Below are 20367 nucleotides of genomic sequence, written 5' to 3' on the forward strand. Positions count from 1 at the left end.
TTGGATAACAGCTAGATTTAGTGTTATAGTAGAGACAAAACTAACAGCAGCTTAAATAACCTAGAATATTTTCTGCTGCCGGATTTCGGAGAGGTTAATTCTTGCCCCCACTGTGGGAACCCACGTTACTACTGCCCTTGAAGTCGACAGTATGAACTCCGCCCCCATGACCGCTGTGGGAACTATACTACCGAATCTCTCAGGAGGCGCAAGCACTTCCGGCCAAAGAGGGTGGGAATGGGGCGGTGGTTCTCTGGCTTTCTGGGAAGTGTAGTCCGGAAGTCCCGTAGACAGTCGTACACTTCCCCAAGGCCGTCTGGAAACGTGAATTCTGGGTAGTTCATCCTTCCGCAGCCTGGGGCGGGGCGGTCTCAGGCACTTCCGCTCGGGTGGCCAGGTTGCTACAGGCTCTTCCGTCGCTTTGGTGAGTGGGTTCTCGTTTCGAGGCCCTTCTGAACTTCCCTGGGTGCCAGTACCACCGGCCATTGATTTGGGGAAAAGAGCTGCGTCAGACAGCGGTGGTTTGAGGACTGGAGTGGTGTTTCCCTCCCCAGGGACCCTCTTGGCGTTTGGGGATCTTGTGCTGTGCATGGCCAGGTTGGGGGGGGGGGGTCTCCCGGGCTCTCTGCCTACGGTCCTGCCCCCCACCCCAGGGCAGCCACCTTTCCCTCGCTCCGCCTTTTCACTCGGTTGAACATTGGGGGACTTAACATCTGTGTCCAATTTTTTTTTTTTTTTTTGTAACGTTGGGGTGACTTTCCTACCTTCCTATAATACAGTGGTTTGAGAATTAAACAAATGGGTTAAGTAAAGCCTTAAAGACAGTTCCTGCCACGTGGTGAATGGGGATCTCTTGGTATTAGACTCTTTAATTTTTTTAAGTGCTTAGTAACCTGAAAGCCATGAATATCGGATGGAGTGAGAGCTTCAGCTGCAGTGACCCCTGTCATTTCTCTTTGATCCCAATCGTTAGCTTCATAGTCCCCAGCCCCTTCTGAAGAGTTCCTCCTGTGAAAGTTAGTGAGAAAACCTCCTTTAGGATGGCGTCCGAGGCTGGCAGGGAGAGCCCTCACACCCTGTCGCTCTTGTCAATTGTAAGAGACCCAATTGGAAGGCCCTATTGGAAGAGACCACCTTGCAGGCTGATAACTACCGTAGCTCTTCGTTGCTATCCCAGAGGGAACCAGAATGGCTTTCCTCCCCCAGCTCCGCCTCAGCCCAACCAGTGAAAGATTGTCAAAACTCAGCCAATGAAAAGCCACCATATTTCCAAGTCCCGGTTAATCCAATGGGCTTTTTGTTTATGACAGCCTGCCCAGTTTCTCCCTTTCCTCTGTAAAAGAGTGGGTTTCTCCTTTGTTCTGCGGACTTGCCTGTGGTTTTGCCATATCCTGCTCGTCCTGGATTGCAGTTCTCTACTATTCCAGTAAAATAACTGGCAGTTTTATTTTTAAGGTTAACAGTCCCAAACCGTTTCTGGCTGAAAGTAGGGGGTCTGGAGGAGGGCAGAATATCTCATGATTTCTCAGGGACAGAGACATAATTGTGGCATTTCAGAGCCTCCTCTCTTTCCTTGGTTTTTGTCGCAAAAAAAAAAAAATTGTGTTTCTCGCTGCACCATTGTGGTTATGTCTAAAAATTGCTGATGCTTTTGGAGTTACGTATGATGAGTTGAAGACACCAACACCTATCTGCCGCCAGCTGTCAACTGTCCTTGCCCCCTTTTTTTTTTTTCCTTCACGCATCTCTTTTTTTCAAGAATTGGGGATTATGCTGTAGAAAATACTTCTTCGTCCCTAAATATTTGTATTGTTAGCAAAAATTCAACTGAGTAAACGTGAAGACTTCATTGGCTTTATTAAGCGGTTCATAAATTGGGTGGCATCCCATAAAACAAGTAGGAGGGATCTCCCAGGAGTTGTACAGAATGGAAGGTTTTTATGGGAAGGAGGGTGGGGCAAGGAAGTTATTAGCAAGTGGAAAGAAAGGATTGTTCTGGGCACGGTCACTTTCCCTTAGAGGGAAGAGCAGGGGATCTTATGCATCTTGCCGGGATGGAGAGGGTCTGTGTGACAGATTACTCAGCTGGTGCTTATCGGAGAATTTCTGAGTTTCTGGGGGAGTCTGAAACTGCAATTAGGTTAGGCATTAAGCCCCAGTTTGGTCACTTGGCCTAAGTGACAGCGTTTTAGGGCTGTGCTTTTCTTTTAAACAGTGTCTATTTTCTACGAACAAGGATATTCTCTTCTATACTCACAGGGTCAAAATCAGAAAATGACATTGTTAATATGCTGTTATCTAACCCATAGTCCATATTTAAATTTGTGCTGTTTTTTTTTTTAATTTTTTAAATATTTTTTGAGAGCAAGAGTGCAGGCTGGGGAGGGGCAGAGAGAGAGAGAGAGGGAAACACTCTTTAATTGACTCCTTTAATCTGGAATGATTCCTTCATTTTGATCATGATGTTTTTGTTCACAATGTGTAAGCACACTGTATTGGAGAAAGTCCATCTCGTGAAGTTTGTGTGATAGATTTCGTGGTTTGATTCAAGTTTTTATTTCAATTCCAGCTACTTAACATACAGTATAATATTAGTTTCAGGAATAGAATTCAATGATTCATCACTTACATACGACACCCAATGCTCATCACAAAAAGTGCCCTCCCTGGGGCGCCTGGGTGGCTCCGTCGGTTAAGCATCCGACTTTGGCTTAGGTCATGATCTCGCAGTTTGTGGGTTCGAGACCCTCATCAGGCTCTGTGCTGACAGCTCGGAGCCTGGAGCCTGCTTTGGATTCTGTGTCTCTCCATCTCCCGCCCCCTCCCCTGCTCATGCTCTGTGTCTCTGTCTCTCAATAATAAGTAAATGTTAAAAAAATGTTTTTAAAGAAAAGTACCCTCCCTAATACTCATCACCCACTTAACACATCCTGCCATTCATCTCCCGTCCAGCAACCCTCAGTTTGTTTTCCAGTTAAGAGTCTCTTTTATAATTTGCCTCTCTCTCTTTTTCCCTCCTATGTTCATCTGTTTTGTTTCTTAAATTCCACACTGAGTGAAATCATATGGTATTTGTCTTTCCCTGAGTGGCTTAATTCACTTAGTGTAATACACTCTAGCTCTACCCATGTCATTGCAAATGGCAAGATTTCATTCTTTTTGATGGCTGAGTAATATTTCATCATACACACACACACACACACACACACACATATATATCCATTATATATATATAGAGAGAGAGAGAGAGAGAGAACATCTTCTTTTTTTTTTTTAAATTTTTTTTTTTCAACGTTTATTTGTTTTTGGGACAGAGAGAGACAGAGCATGAACGGGGGAGGGGCAGAGAGAGAGGCAGACACAGATTCGGAAACAGGCTCCAGGCTCTGAGCCATCAGCCCAGAGCCTGACGCGGGGCTCGAACTCACGGACCGCGAGATCGTGACCTGGTTGAAGTCGGACGCTTAACCGACTGCGCCACCCAGGCGCCCCGAGAGAACATCTTCTTTATCCATTCATCCATTCTTGTACATTTGGGCTCTTTCTATACTTTGGCTATTGTTGATAATGCTGCTATAAACATCGGGGTGGAGTAAATACCTAGTAGTGCAATTGCTGGGTCATAGGGTAGTTCTATTTTTTCTTTAATTTTTTTAATGTTTATCTATTTTTGAGAGAGAGACAGAGACCGAGCATGAGCAGGGGAGGGGCAGAGAGAGATGGAGACACAGAATCTGAAACAGGCTCCAGGCTCTGAGCTGTTATCACAGAGCCTGACATGGGGCTCAAATTCACAAGCTGTGAGATCGTGACTCGAGCTGAAGTCAGACGCCTAACTGACTGAGCCATCTAGTCACCCCAGTTCTATTTTTTCATGTTTATTTATTTTTGAGAAAGTGAGAGAGAGCGAGAAAGCACAAGTGGGGGAAGTGCAGAGAGAGAGGGAGTCAGAGGATCTGCAGTAGGCTCTTTGCTGGCAACAGAGGGCCCAATGCGGGGCTCAAACTCAAGAACCATGAGATCACAGCCTGAGCCGAAGTCAGACGCTTGAACAACTGAGCCACCTGGGCACCCCAATAGTTCTATTTTTAACTTTTGAGGAACCTTTATACTGTTTTCCAGCGTGGCTGCACCAGTTTGCAGTCCCACCGACCATGTAAGAGGGTTCCCCTTTCTCCGCATCCTCTCCAACACCCGTTATTTCCTGTGTTGTTCATTTTAGCCATCGGACAGATGTTAGGTGGTATCTCATTGTAGTTTTGACTTGTATTTTTCCTAATGATGAGTGACATTGAGAATCTTTTCATGTGTCTGTTAGCCATCTATAGGTCTTTTTTGGAAAAATGTCTGTTCATGTCTTTTGACCATTTTTTAACTGGATTATCTGTTAAGTCCATCTGGTCAGTGTTTCATTCAAAACCATTGCTTCCTTGTTGATTTTCTGCCTAAATGATTTGTCCATTGATGGAAGGGGAGTATTAAAGTCCCCCACCATTATTGTATTATTATCAGTGAATTCCTTTATGTTTGTTATTGTTTTATATATTTGGGTGCTTCCATGTTGTGGGGGAAAACACTTGTCCACAACAATTTAAAAATTGTTCAGCTAACACAATATTAGGGAAGACAATGAAGCAGAGTTAACTGATTTTTCAAAGGTTATGAGTGACCTCAGAATAGTCAGTGTCAGATTCGGATATCATACAGTGTCTTTTGGTAGAAAATCATATTTATAAGAGAAATTTCACATTACAGAATGTCCTCTTTTTTAATATTAGCTACAAAAATAAGAAACTCTGAGTGTATTCAAAGTGTTCTCCAGCTCTCAACAGCTCTAGGATTTGGAAATATTATTCTCCCATTTGTACAGATGACAAAATTGAGGGAAAGAGATGTTATTAAATTACCTAAGATGATACAACTAGTGAGAAGCTGAGGTAGAATTTGAACCCAGATATGATCGCCCTAGAGATGATTCTTAAGTGTTTTTTTTTTTTTTTTTTAGCATTTATTTATTTTTGAGCAATAGGGATAGAGCATGAGCAGGAGACAGGCAGAGAGAGAGGGAGACACAGAATCCAAAGCAGACTCTAGGCTCTGAGCTGTCAGCACAGAGCACGACACAGGGCTCGAACCCATGAACCGCGAGATCATGACCTGAGCCAAAGTCGGACGCTTAACCCACTGAGCCACCCAGGTGTTCTGCCCCAGAGATGATTCTTGTTGGGTGCATTATGTTGTCTCAGTTTCCATCATATCAGAATCTCAGCTGCCACCTTGGAAGCCACAAGTCAACACACCAAGTCAACACACAACAGTGAATGTGCGTGGGGGGCAGGAATGGAGTATCCATGCCCTGATCTGCTCTTCAAGTTGTGTATGACAGGAGCCACCCCAAGAAAGGGGCTCCTGGGTAATTCACAATAAGCATTCATGTGGGTGAACATCGTCCCTGGTCACCCATTCATGTCCTTTTCTGCCTTTTCCAGACACTACCAGGCACAGATCTGCCTCAGCAGGACTCTATTCCCAGAATCTGTTCATCTCCAGAAGTAGCAAGAGAAAATGACCACATTCAAGGTGCATATGGCTTCCCTTTCTTCCTGGTAAAATTCCATTTCACTCCTCAAAGTGTTACACATTTGTGTCTTTTCCTCGGTGACTCAAGGAGAGCACCAGGCTAAATGACCTGTTTGTTTTTTATTTTTTTGGTTTTTTGGTTTTTGGTTTTTGGGTTTTTTTAGCATTTGTTTTATTTTGCCATTATTCATTTTATTTGAAAACAGTGTGGACAAATTAGTAGGAATGCTTGCTTCACTGCTGACACATTAACTATTTTATTTCCCCATACTCTTTCTTGTGCACATTCATAGATTTATTCGCATTCATGATATACATCTAACGTTGACTTGTGTCTTTTTCATTTAGCATTATATAACAGCCATTATTTATGGTTGCTTCTAGACATTAAGGTGGCTTAGGAGTTTGTTGTAAGGCACACTGCATTGATCATTTTCCTGCCTGCAGGTTTTTCTCCAAAAAATCAATTCTCCGAACACGCTGCCTATTTTTTATCCTCAGTGTACTAAGAACTCAGTAACGAAAGAGTACACATGATACATGCCGTGTTAGGATTTTGTAGACAGATATTCAAATACAGCATAGTGCAACAGGCTCTAACCACTGCTTTATGCAAATATTGTTGGAGATTTTCACACAGGAAGAGCTAGATTCTGTCTTTCCTGTGTCTGAGTCATACACTGCATGTCTCTTATTACTTACTGGTGTACTTAAAAAAATTTTTTTGGGTGGGGGGCTCCTGTGTGGCTCTGTCAGTTAAGCATCCGACTTCAGCTCAAGTCATGATCTCATGGTTTGTGAGTTTAAGCCCCGCCTTGGGCTCTGTGCTGACAGCTCAGAGCCTGGAGCCTGCTTCAGAGTTTGTGTCTCCCTCTCTCTCTGCCCCTTCCCTGCTCATGCTCTGTCTCTCTCTCAAAAATAAATAAACATTTAAAAAAAAGAAGAAACTTAAAAAATTTTTTTTGAAACTTTTTATTTGTTATTATTTAATTATTTTGAGAGAAGGAGAGGGAGGGGCAGAGAAAGGGGGAGAGAGAGAGAATCCCAAGCAAGTTCTGCACTGTCAGCACAGAGCCCGATGTAGGGCTTGAACCCATGAATGGTTAAGATCATGACCTGAGCCAAAACCAAGAGTCAGACACTTAACCAACTGAGCCATCCAGGCACCCCTGGTCTACTTTTATTCCTTCACGTATTGATGAGTTTTTTCAAAATAACATATAACCTTAGGTTTGCATATGTGTTTTTCAGTAATAGATTTTATTTTTTTAGGGCAGTTGAGCATTGACAGTAAAATCCAGCAGAAAGTACAGAGATTGCCCGTGTACCCCCTTCCCCCACACACCCACAATCCCTCCCATTGTCAACATCCCCCACCAGAGTGGTGCACTGTTACAGTCAATGAACCTGTATTGGGACATCATTATGACCCAGAGTCCCTAGATTACATTAAGATTCACTCTTGATGTTGTTCTTTCTGTCGGTTGGGACTTTATAATGATATGGCCCCACCATTATAGTATCATACAGAGTAGTTTCACTGCTCTAAAAAATCCTGTGTTGCACCTATTTACCCCTCCCTTTCCCTAACCCCTGGCAACCACTGATCTCTTTACAGTCTCCACAGTTTTACCTTTTCCAGAATGTTATATGGTTGGAATTGTACAGTATATAACCTTTCAGATTGGCTGCTTTTACTTAGTAATATGAATTTAAGGTAAAAACATATCTTTTTTTTGTGTGGCTTGATAGTTGTTTTTTTCCCCCTTAAATTATATTCTGGTGTTGGGCACCTGGGTGGCTCAGTCAGTTGGTTGAGCATCTGACTTCGGCTCAGGTCACAATCTCACGGTTCATGGGTTCAGGCCCTGCATCGGGCTCTGTGCTGACAGCTTGGAGCCTGGAGCCCATTTTGGATTCTGTGTGTGTCTCTCTGTCTGCCTCTATCTCTCAAAAATGAATAAATGTTAAAAAAAAATTTTTTTAATTATATTCTGGTATGGATGTGCATAGTTTATCCATTCACCACCTAAGGGACATCTTGCTTGCCTCCAGCTATAAACTAAGGTATAACTTTAGTTTAAAATATCCAGTCTTGCTGGATTTGCCAGGCACTTAGTTCTGTCTCTGCATTTACTCCTCAGAGCTGTTGTATAAGGAGGTTCTTGATTGCATCTTCCACTTACATATGTAAAATATAGGAAACCTGCTCAGGTTCACACAGGAAACCAACGGTCAAGAACATTAGCCATTCCGTTGAGTAAAAGTGACAGATAAGAAGATAGTATCTCAGCGCTATCCCTCACAGTGAAGGTTGGTTGTAAGATTGAGGTTATATGTGCTTGGTGTTGTAGGAGGTAGTGACATTCAAGGACGTGGCTGTGGTCTTCACGGAGGAGGAGCTGGGGCTGCTTGACCCCGCCCAGAGGAAGCTGTACGGAGAAGTGATGCTGGAGAACTTGGGGAACCTGGTCTCTGTGGGTGAGGACATGAGCTCTCTGTAACTGAATGTTAGTCTCCAGGAGTAGCTTTGTATCCGTGGGTTTTTGAGGCTTTGGGGCGCTTGAAATGGTTCTCTGAGTTTGGGGATATGACTGTCCTAATATATATGGGACACACAGCATTGTTTTGTTTTGTTTTGTTTTGATCAACAGGCAAGTTTTTGTTTTATTGAAGAACTAAATGAACAGTATACAGCTCTACTTTTTGTATTTCTGACCCTATCATGAGTTATAAAACCAGTACAGGGAGCCCTATTATCAACTTTTAATGAAATAAACAAATGAGATGTTAGCAAGCTTCTCCCACTCTTCCAAAACATTGAAGAAGAGTATTTCTTAACATATATGTGTAGGAGACTTGGCAAATGATATTTCTTCAAATGGGTCATGAAAAAAGAAAGTTTGAAAAATGCTGCTTCTGAATGCTTGAAGAATATGTAGTGGGAACCTAATTCTCCAGTGAATTTTACCTACAACACGTATGACTTTGTGTGCTCGCAGGGCATCAACCATTCAAACGAGATATGGTCCACTTGGTAAGGGAAGGAAAGTTTTGGATGATGAAGTTAGCAACCCAAGGAAAAGGCAATTCGGGTAAGATCCAAGTAACTGTGAGTCGTGGAGGCAACTCACCCGTCTCTTTCACATTTTTCCATGCTCATTTCCATCGCCTTGTTCTAAACTGCCAAACCTCTTTCCTGGATTATTACAACAGCCTTTTTATGGGTTGTCCTGCTTCCACACTTCCCATCCTACGTGTGTTATCCACGGGAGCAGCCACAGTGATCCTTTGGAAGTGTACACGAGATTGCCATTCCTCTGTTCAAAATCCATTATGGCTTCTTTTTCCCCCTTAAAGTTAAAACCACTTAAAGTGGTTTTGTTTTTTTTTTTTTTTTAATTAAAAAAAATTTTTTTTAATGTTTATTTTTTTTGAGAGAGAGAGAAAGACAGAGCTTGAGGTGGGGAGGGGCAGAGAGAGAGGGAGACACAGAATCCGAAGCAGGCTCCAGGCTCTGAGCTGTCCGCACAGAGCCCGATGCGGGGCTTGAACCCACGAACCGTGAGATCATGACCTGAAGTGACATCAGGTGCTCAACTGACTAATCCACCCACGTGCCCCTACAGTGGCTCTTAGAGTCCTCCCTGGTCTGTTCTGCATCCCCACTCTCTCTCCTTTGAATGCATTTCCTGTTCTCTCTCCGTTTTTCTTTCTTTCTCAAGATTTAAAAAAATTTTTTTAATTTTTTAGTTTTTTTAATGTTTATTTACTTTTGAGAGAGAGAGGGACAGAGCACGAGCAGGGGAGGGGCAGAGAGAAAGGGAGACACAGAATCTAAAACAGGCTCCAGGCTCTGAGCTGTCCGCACAGAGCCCAATGTGGGGCATGAACCCACGAACCGTGAGATCATGACCTGAAGTGACATCAGATGCTCAACCGACTAATCCACCCACGTGCCCCTAAAGTGGCTCTTAGAGTCCTCTCTGGTCTGCTCTACATCCCCACTCCCTCTCCTTTGAATACATCTCCTGTTTTCTCCATTTTTCTTTCTTTTTCAAGATTAAAACAAATTTTTTAAATTTGTTTTTTAATGTTTTTAATGTTTATTTACTTTTGAGAGAGAGAGAGAGGGACAGAGCACGAGCAGGGGAGGGGCAGAGAGAAAGGGAGACACAGAATCTAAAACAGGCTCCAGGCTGTGAGCTGTCAGCACAGAGCCCGACGCGGGGCTCAAACCCACAAGCTGTGAGATCATGACCTGAGCCAAAGTCAGACGCTTAACCGACTGAGCCACCCAGGCACCTCAAGTTTTTTTTTATTTTTAAGTTGTCTCTACACCCAACATGGGGCTTAAACTCACAACTGAGATCGAGAGTCACATGCTCTTACCGATGGAGCCAACCAGGTGCTCCTCTCGCTCCATTTCTCCACCCACATCGCCCTCCCTGCTGTTACCAGGACCTGCCCAGTATACTGTACTTTGCTTATTGCTGACTTTCCAAATTACTATGAGTGGAGTAGACTAAACGACAAAATTTTAAGGTGTGTTTGTTCTTGAGGTGTGAACTTTGACACATCTCACTGGGATAACAGCAAGGTGCCTACAGAGCCGTGTTCCTCTTTGGATGCTCAAGGGGAGAGGTTTTTCCCTCGGGCTACCAGCATGTGCGGCCTGCCCAGTTCTCGACTCTCATTCTCCCTCCTCCATCTTCGAAACCAGCGACACTGCATCTCCCTGACCGTTCTTGGGTACTCTCCCTCTGCCCCTCTTCTGCCTCTTGTGTCTGCTGCCTTTCAGGACCCTTCTTTTTTTTTTTTTTTTTTTTTAATTTTTTTTTTCAACGTTTATTTATTTTTGGGACAGAGAGAGACAGAGCATGAACGGGGGAGGGGCAGAGAGAGAGGGAGACACAGAATCGGAAACAGGCTCCAGGCTCTGAGCCATCAGCCCAGAGCCTGATGCGGGGCTCGAACTCACGGACCGCGAGATCGTGACCTGGCTGAAGTCGGACGCTTAACCGACTGCGCCACCCAGGCGCCCCTCAGGACCCTTCTGATTACATTCCTCCCGGATAATCCAGGACGATCTTCCTCTTTTTCTGATCAGCTGATCAGCAGCCTGCATTGCATCTGCAACCCAGGTAACATAACAAAAGGTCACGGGTTCTGGGGATGGGACACGGACATCTTTCAGGAACCATTATTAAGTCTGTTACAGAAGCTTCTCCCTCAGGGTCCTTTACTTCTTTGCTCTGCCTGGAACAGTCTTTCCCCAAAACTTCCTGCCGGCTCTTCCCTTCTTCATTCCGGTCTCTGCAGAGCTTTACTACCATGACACAGGCCTTCTGACCATTCTGTTTAAAATACAATGCTGTCTTTACTCTTCCTGCCTTATATTGTGTCTCATATGTCTTTGCCTCTTACCCCTCTCTCTCCAGTGGATATAATCGTCAGGAGGAGAATTTTGATTGATTTGATCATTGATGTGTCCTCAGTGCCTAGACTAGTCCTGGGATATGGCAGATACCTGTAAATGTTTATTGACTTAGTGAAGGACTTAATGGATAGGAGAAATGGACTGTATTTCTTGCTTGTGGTGATGCAGGATAGTTTATTTTTCTGAACGCTTATTACAGGCTTTTTAATTTATTTTACAGTGCGCTAAAAGGTCTTTCATTTGCAATTTGGAAAAAACTGCTGAAGACCAATTTATCTATGTCCAAAGTTTTTCCACCCCATTTTCAACGAAACAGCCCAAAGAAACATCCAGACCTTCTCTAAGAAACCAGTGTGTAGGCTTCCTTTTCACCCAGTCACTCCATGACTCATGGAAACCGCTAATAAGTGATCCATAAACCAGAGTGAATTGAAGAAACTGCAGAACATGTCTTGTCCTCGAATGGCCGGCTATCCGGTTTCTACTTATTTAGATGTAATCACACTTAAGTTTGATTCTTTATGTACCCTTGACTTGTATCACAAGGAGATTTCTTTTTTGATGTTTAAAATATTTATTGATTTACTTTTTATGTATTTTTAATTTATATCCAAGTTAGTTAACATACAGTGTAATAATGATTTCAGGAATAGAATTTAGTGATTCATCACTTACTTTGAACACCCAGTGCTCATCCCAACAAATGTCCTCCTTAATGCCCCTCACCCATTTAGCCCATCCCCCCCACCCAACACCCCTCCAGCAACCCTCAGTTTGTTCTCTGTATTTAAGAGTCTCTGATGGGGGCGCCTGGGTGGCGCAGTCGGTTAAGCGTCCGACTTCAGCCAGGTCACGATCTCGCGGTCCGTGAGTTCGAGCCCCGCGTCGGGCTCTGGGCTGATGGCTCAGAGCCTGGAGCCTGTTTCCGATTCTGTGTCTCCCTCTCTCTCTGCCCCTCCCCATTCATGCTCTGTCTCTCTCTGTCTCAAAAATAAATAAACGTTAAAAAAAAAAAATTAAAAAAAAAAAAAAGAGTCTCTGATGGTTTGTCCCCCTCCCTGTTTTTATATTATTGTTGCTTCCCTTCCCTTATGTTCATCTGTTTTCACAAGGAAACTTCTAAGCACTGTGCTTGTGACCATACAGGCAAACATGCTTTCCCTAGGGCTTTCCTTTTAGAGGGGGCATAGTCATTTCTGGAAAGAAATACTTCTTTTTTTTAAGGTTTTTATTGTAATTCCAGTTAATGTACCATGTTACATCAGTTTCAGGTGTACGATATAGTGATTCAGCAATTCCATACATCACCTCACGCTCATCACAACAGATGCACTCCTTGATCCCCATCAGCCATTTCACCCACCCCCCCACATCTCCCTTCTGGTAACTACCAGTTTTTTCTCTGTAGTTTCTTGGTTGGTCTCTGTTTTTTTTCCCCCCTTTGTTCATTTGTCTTCTTTCTTCAATTCCACGGATGAGCGAAATCACATGGTATTTGTCTCTCTTTGACTTATTTTACTTAGTATTGTACTCTCTAGATCCATCCATGTCATTGCCCATAGCAAGATTTCGTTCTTTCTTCTAGCCAGATAATGTTCCATTGTGTATATATACCACATCTTTATCCATTTACCGGTTGATGGACACTTGGGCTGCTTCCACAATTTGGCTATTGTTAATAACACTGCTATAAACATAGGGATGCATGCACGTATCCCTTTGAACTAGTTTTTTAATATTCTTTGGGTGAATAGCTGGTAGGGCAATTGCTGGATGGTAGGTTAGCTCTGTTTTTAACTTTCTGAGGAGCCCCCATACTGTTTCCACAGTGGCTGAACCAGTTTGCATTCCCACCAACAGTACACAACTCCTCACCAACACTTGCTGTCTTCTGTGTTTTTTATTTTAGCCATTCTGACAGGTCTTTTGATAGGGATTGCATTAAATATGTAGATTGCGTTAAATATGTAGATTGCTTTCATCAGTGTTTTATAGTTTTCAGAGTATAGGTCTTTCACTTCTTTGGTTAGCATAATTCCTACGTATCTCATTATTTTTAGTGCATGTGTAAATGGGATTGATTCCTTAGTTTCTTTTTCTGCTGCTTCATTACTGGTGTGTAGAAACGCAACGGATTTCTGTACATTGAATTTGTATCGTGTGACTCCACTGAATTCATTTATCAGTTCTGGCAGTTTTTTGGTGGAATCTTTCAGGTTTCCTATATAGGGGATTATGGCTTCTGCAAATAGTGAAAGTTTGACTTCTTCTTTACTGATGTGTATGCTTTTTATTTCTTTCATTTATTTATTTATTTTTAATGTTTATTCATTTTTGAGAGAGACAGAGACAGAGACAGACAGAGCACGAGCAGGGGAGGGGCAAAGAGAGGGAGACACAGAATCCGAAGCAGGCTCCAACCTCTGAGCTGTCAGCACAGAGCCCGACGTGGGGCTCGAACCCGCAAACCATGAGATCATGACCTGAACTGAAGTCGGACACTTAACCGACTAAGCCACTCAGGTGCCCCCCAGGTGCTCTTCAGATCTCCCGTTTCCGTGCTGTATGTCCATGGGCTGTTTGTCCTGCTTTCCTTCCAAGAGCAGCCCCAAAGACTTCAGGCTGTCCCCGAGCCAAGCCTGCTGACTTACAGCTCCAGGCTTTAAGCACCGCTGCTTGCAAGAACTCATGAAATTTGGCCCCTCTTGCTTTCCAAGCCAATTGCCGTGGGGATTCATTTTCCCCGTGCGCTCCCATGTGCTCGTCTGTCTCACCCCCTTCTCCACAACTACAGCTCCCTCTTCACCACAGCAGCCATGATCCGTTTCTCTCCCAAACTGTGTCCCCACACTTCCTGACTTCTCTGCGGCTTCTTCTCTACCTTTAGTTACAGAGTTTGTGCTGCCATTGTTCAGGTTGATTTCTGGGGTATTTAGGATGTCTCATAGTTACCTACTTGTATTCATGGGACAGTCCATGGGTACTCTTATTCCATTGCCATCTTCCTTCTTCCCCTCAAATACTTCTCTTTTAAAAAAATATTTTTTTAAGTAATTTCTACGCCCAACGTGGGGCTTGAACTTACAACACCAAGATCAAGAGTCATGTGCTTTACTGACTGACCCAACCAAGCACCCCTAGAACATCTTTTTTTTTTTTTTTAATATTTTAAAAGTTTATTTATTTTTAAAGAGACAGAGGCAGCATGAGCAGGGGAGGGGCAGAGACAGGGAGAGAGAGAGAGAATCCCAAATAGGCTCTGCACTGTCAGCACAGAGCCCAACACGGGGCTCAAACTCCCGAACTGTGAGATCATGACCTGAGCCCAAACCAAGAATCGTATGCTTAACCGACTGAGCCACCCAGGCGCCCCAAGAAAATCTTTTTTTAAAATGAGGATTCTGATGTCTTTTCCTAGATAGCTGCCCAACAAGTGGAGAAAAAAAAAAAATCTCAACTTCCTGATCTCTCAAGATAGTAATCAGCTTGAAAGGTTTCGTTTTGCACAGTTTGCCCATCTACAGAGCACTGGCATCTTACAAAGCCTACATCCACCCCACTGTTGCCAAGTTTCCTCTCCATGTGCCAGAAAGGGAGAAGATGAAAGTAACCCCAGTCACACAGCTGAATGTTGTCTATACCTGATCATTTTGGTCAAAAATTAAGGTATCTATTTCTGCACCTTTATTTTCTACAAATTTAGCCATTAAAGAATAATCATTTCGCATGATTTCCATACATTTATCATGAAGCCTATTGTTTCATCTGCAATTGATGAACATTATAACCTGGAAAGTATCAGGAAACAGCCCACTCAAAATTGTCACATCCTTGGAGAGACTTTTTTTTTTTTTTTAAATTTTTTTTTTAACGTTTATTTATTTTTGAGACAGAGACAGAGTATGAATGGGGGAGGGTCAGAGAGAGAGGGAGACACAGAATCCGAAACAGGCTCCAGGCTCTGAGCTGTCAGCACAGAGCCCAACGTGGGGCTCGAACTCCCAGACCGTGAGATCATGACCTGAGCTGAAGTCAGATGCTTAACCGACTGAGCCATCCAGGTGCCCCGGAGAGACTTCTTATATCCCCCGCCCAAAGAAAACTATTTTAATGTTTATTTATTTTTGACACACACACACACACACACACACACACACAAAATGTGAGCAGGGGAGGGGCAGAGAGAGGGAGACACAAAAGCTGAAGCAGGCTCTAGGCTCTGAGCTGAGGGCACAGATCCTGATGCAGGGCTTGAACCCACGAACCATGAGATCATGACCTGAGCCGAAGTCGGATGCTTAACCGACTGAGTCACCCTGATACACCAAAGAAAACTATTTTAAAGGGACAGTTTATTAAATATAACCACACACTAGCATCTACCAAGAGGTGCATACACACCTATTAATATTTTTCCAAGTTTTTGCCCTTAGGACTTTCCATTTGAACGCTTTAATTATAGACTTGCTGAGTTCCTGAACTAAGTTTTCAAACTTTCTAGAGCACAAGCCCTACTAGGAAATGCATCTTTCAGTGTACCCAAAAGAAACATTTCATTTGTGTGTAGATTTATGTGTACGACTTTATAAGAATTCTTGCAATCACCCCATTCCTATGAATAATGATACTCTGATGATTTCTGTCCCTTTTTTTCTAAATGCTTATTAAATGATTTTAAATTTATTTTACAGCCAACTAAAAGGCTTTAGTTTTCAGTCAGAAAAACTCATGTGAAAGCCTAATATTCTACATCCAAAGATTTTCCACACTGTTTAGTATGAGACAGTCCAGAAGCCTCAGAAGAAACCGGTGCATAAGCCTTTATGTATCCTTTCCACCCCTCGCGGTTCTTGCCATCTTCCAGTTCTTTCATTAGGAACACCACCCTCCTTGTATTCCTGTGGGGTACAAATTTCTGACCTCACAGTAAAACTGCAGTTTCCTGTCCCTTTTTAATTTCAGGTATCTTAATTAAGTTACTACATATATTAGCACAAAAATAAGATGAGTTACACATACTGTGTAGAATTTGCGGGAATACTTAGAACATATAGATATAATCAGTTCTGGGTGCTTGATATGTAGGATTGCAAAGAGTCTAAGCAACTGTAAGGTTTCGAGGGACAGTTCACACAGACCTCCTGTACTTGACACCAACTAAAAGTTTGAGGGGTTCCCAAAATTGCCTTCAGATTGAATAATTTTCTAAAAGGGCTGGCAGAATTCACTGAAAGCTGTTATGCTTAGTTCATTATAGGAAAGGCATGAGAAAAAGCATAGGAGAGAGAGTTTAGAGAAGTACCATATGCAGTTTCCATTGTCTTGTCTCCATAGACTCAGGGACTTGTTATTGTGTTACTTTTCAAAATGAAAGTGTACAGTTATACACAGGATATTGGCAATTAGGGGAACTCATGTGATCCTCAGTGTCCAGAGTAATTATTGGAGCTCTGTCACATGACCATTCAGTATAGACTGTATGGTTTCATATGGTTATTCTCAGTCTCTTGGTCCACGCTACCAGGTGATTGAAAGCCCCGCCCAACATCATGTTCTTAGTTTTTCTGGTGTGGTCAGTGTCATCCCTAAATCATACTGTTAAAGTAATCTAATGTGACCGAAGTCCCTATTGCGCTCATCTCAGGCATGACATTCCAGGGGCTTAGAACTGTCTCTTTGATGTTGAGGACAGGCCTCGTTGTTGTTTTTTTTTTTAATTTTTTTTTTTCAACGTTTATTTATTTTTGGGATAGAGAGAGACAGAGCATGAATGGGGGAGGGGCAGAGAGAGAAGCAGACACAGAATCGGAAACAGGCTCCAGGCTCCGAGCCATCAGCCCAGAGCCTGACGCGGGGCTCGAACTCATGGAGCGTGAGATCGTGACCTGGCTGAAGTCGGACACTTAACCGACTGCGCCACCCAGGCGCCCCAGGCCTCGTTGTTTATATAACTTATTTGCTGCATATTTTACTATTTAAGAATTTACAGCGATTTATGAAATTGAGTGGAAGTCACAAAATTAATATGTATCATTATCATTTTTGTTAATTCTTTGATTTCTAACTTGTCCATTACATATGAGGCTTGGCATGATTCTAAATTTGTTTCATTGGTGCTTAGTGGATAGGACCCTACTGGATTACCTCTTGGTTTCTGTAGGCGTTTAAACCAGAGACCATGGTACACACTAGAAGGATGTAGGGAATATTCCCTGGGTTCATTAAACTCTCATGCTCTTTCCTAACTGTTAAACCTTGAGGACACCGAACAAAGCCTTCATTTGCCCACATCTCTGCATTCTTTGTCTTTTAGGAGACAAAATCCAACACAAGATGGAGACTATTCCTAAAGTGGAACCACATGAAGAACTTTCCTGCTGGCAAATCTGGCAGCATATTGCAGATGACTTAACCTGGTGTCACGACTCCATGATAAAGACTTCTCAATTCCACAGACAATGGGATTTACCCAGCCACGTTGAGGCAGCACGGTCTATAACCCACACAGGCCAGACGACTTCCCTGGGAAATGACTGCAAAAAGATCTTTAGTGATACCTCCCACTGTGATCTCCAACACATAAACTCAGGGGAGAAGTCTCACACATGTCGCGATTGTGGGAAATGCTTCTTTTATAGCTCCGCGCTTCGTGTTCATCAGAGAGTTCACCTGGGAGAGAAGCGGTATAGGTGTGAGGAGTGCGGTAAGGAATTCAGTCAGAGCTCATGCCTGCAAACTCATCAGAAAATCCACACCATAGGGAAGCCATTCAAATGTGGGGAATGTGGGAAAGGCTTCAGTCGTAGATCAGAACTTAGTAATCATTGCAGGTTACACTCAGGAGAGAAACTTTATAAGTGTGAGGGATGTGGAAAGGCCTTCATTAATGCTTGCCATCTTCAGGACCATCAGAGAGTCCACACCGGGGAGAAGCCATTCAAGTGTGATATCTGTGGTAAGAACTTCCGTCGTAGATCAGCACTTAATAGTCATTGTGTGGTCCACACGGGAGAAAAACCATACAAGTGTGAGGAGTGTGGGAAGTCCTACACTTGGCGTTCACGTCTTCGTATCCATAAGAAGGTCCACATGGGACAGAAACCATACAAATGTGAAGAATGTGGAAAGAGCTTCTTTTCTAGGACACATCTTTATTATCATCGGAGGTTCCACACAGAGGAGAAACCTTACAATTGTAAGGAATGTGGGAAGAGCTTCAGGTGGGTCTCACCTCTTTTGACACATCAGCGAGTCCACAGTGGAGAAAAACCATTCACATGTGAAGAATGTGGGAAGGGATTTGGTCAGAAATCGTGCCTGCAAGCTCATCAGAAAGTCCACACCAGAGAAAAGCCATACAAATGTGAGGAATGTGGGAAGGGCTACAAGACGAGCTTGGATCTTGATGTGCACCAGAGTGTCCATTTGGGAGAGAACCCATACACCTGTAGGACATGTGGTAAGCACTTCACTAGGACCTCAAATCTTAAAGTTCATCAGAGAGTCCACACTGGAGAGAAACCGTACAAATGTAATGTGTGTGGTAAGGTCTTCAGTCAATCTGGACATTTAAAATCTCATCAGAGAGTTCACACAGGGGAGAAACCTTACAAGTGTGAGATATGCAGTAAGCAGTTCAGTTCAAGTTCGTATGTTAAAATTCATCACAGAATCCACGTTGAGGATAAATCTCATTCTGTCTCATAGGAGGGAAAACATTTGTTTCATTAAAGTGAATGTTTCAGCCGTAGCTGAATGCATCCTGGTGATCCCAAGGTCACATAAGTGGTGCAGTGTACAAGGTACAAGAACCTTGGCAGTTGTAGCTATCACTCCAGAAAAAGGCCTAAATATAACAATTTCTTTAGGCCTTTATCAGATTCTAATGGTGCATGTTAAAATCGATGTCCCCTGAAATAGAAGCTTCATGAGGGCAGGGAGTTTGTTTGCTGCTGAATCTATACAATCAGCATTGAATAGCACTCTGTGTATGCACTTAGTACACATTTGTTAAATGAATCAAAAGGAAGAGAGAATTAGGGAAGATTGTGGAGTAGGAGGACGCTAAGCTCCTCTCCTCTCATCGATGCAACTAGACAACACTCACATCAGCGTAAATAACCCAGAAATTGACCCCGACACTGGCAGAACAAAGTCAACATCTAAAGGTGTAAAAGAGGCCATATCAGAGAAGGTAGGAAGGGCAAAGATGCAGTTTGGGAGTGAGCCAGACTGGCCGTCTGTGGAGGGGAAGGAACCAGTGGTGTAGAGAAGACAAAAAACAGACTGTCACACTGGGGAGCCCACATGGGGAAGATGAATCCCTGTAACACTTGGCTTTGAAAGCGAGAGGGGCCAAATGGCATGAGTTCTTAGCAGCCAGCTGGACTTAAAGCCTGGATTTCCAGTATCTGTGGGCTGGGCTCTGGGAGAGCACGATGAACAGCAGGTGGAGACACAACCAGGAATCAAGTTTGGCAAATGCCAGGGGCAGACAGCAGGGACAGCAATTTACTGAGTGTGGCCTGGAGAGCAGGGATCATGGGGACACTCCTTTGGGAACAAAGGAGGGAACCATTTCCCTCCCTGGCCCCCCCAGCATAAGCACACGGGTACCTGCTGGAACCAGCACGGCGCCCACACTCCTTACCTAACTTGGTTACACCAGCCCCTGCCCCCCTGTGCTCTGGTGGGTCTGCCTTCCCCAATCACACCTGCTTCAGTCCCGGCACTGTGAAGACCAGAGCAAGCCTACCTTGTCTCCTGACCTGTGTGTTTTGCAGAACATCAGTTCTAGAGGTGGCAGCTTCAACAGGTCTCATTTCACAAACAGACCAGCACATATCATTAAAATGGGCTCTACCCAGCTGGGACCAAACACTGCCCACAATAGGCAAAGAGAGCCTCTGCAGGTGACCAGACTGAATAAAAAGAGCCCAGGACACAGCACTGGGGCACAGGCAACACACATAGGAGACCCTGCCCCTGAAGCGACAGGTCCCAGGAAACAGGAGACCGTGCACTGCAGGGCACTACAGGACTTGTTCTTCATAAGGGCATTACCTTCAAGAGCAAGAGACACAGCTGACTTTCCTAATATGCAGAAATAGACATGGAGACAAAATGAGATGGGAATATCTCCCAAATGAAAGTACAGGACCAAACCACAGCAAGAGACCTAAGCGAAATGGATATAAGTAATATTCCAGACAGAGAATTTAAAGTAATGATCACAGATACTCACTTGGTTTGAGAAGAGTGGAGGACATCACTGAGACCCTTAATAGATTAAAAAGAACCAAGCAGAGATGAACACAATAAATTAAAAATGCACTTGATGGGATAAG

At 43.5% G+C, this 20367-nt stretch overlaps 1 protein-coding gene across 1 annotated transcript in view; it reads left to right on the top strand.

Annotated features, from left to right (window-relative positions):
- Positions 1-365: 365 nt before the first annotated feature.
- The window catches only part of LOC125152580 (zinc finger protein 234-like), a 45464-nt gene continuing 25462 nt past the window's right edge, over positions 366-20367 (top strand). Inside the window, exons 1-5 of the mRNA XM_047834658.1 lie at positions 366-424; positions 5490-5580; positions 7935-8061; positions 8583-8675; positions 17334-18725. Of these exons, the coding sequence (XP_047690614.1) occupies positions 5566-5580; positions 7935-8061; positions 8583-8675; positions 17334-18725 (1627 nt within the window). The 5' untranslated portion in view covers positions 366-424; positions 5490-5565. The remainder of the gene's footprint in view (positions 425-5489; positions 5581-7934; positions 8062-8582; positions 8676-17333; positions 18726-20367) is intronic.

The sequence above is a fragment of the Prionailurus viverrinus genome, chromosome E2 (genome assembly GCF_022837055.1).
Source record: "Prionailurus viverrinus isolate Anna chromosome E2, UM_Priviv_1.0, whole genome shotgun sequence".
NCBI lineage: Eukaryota > Metazoa > Chordata > Mammalia > Carnivora > Felidae > Prionailurus > Prionailurus viverrinus.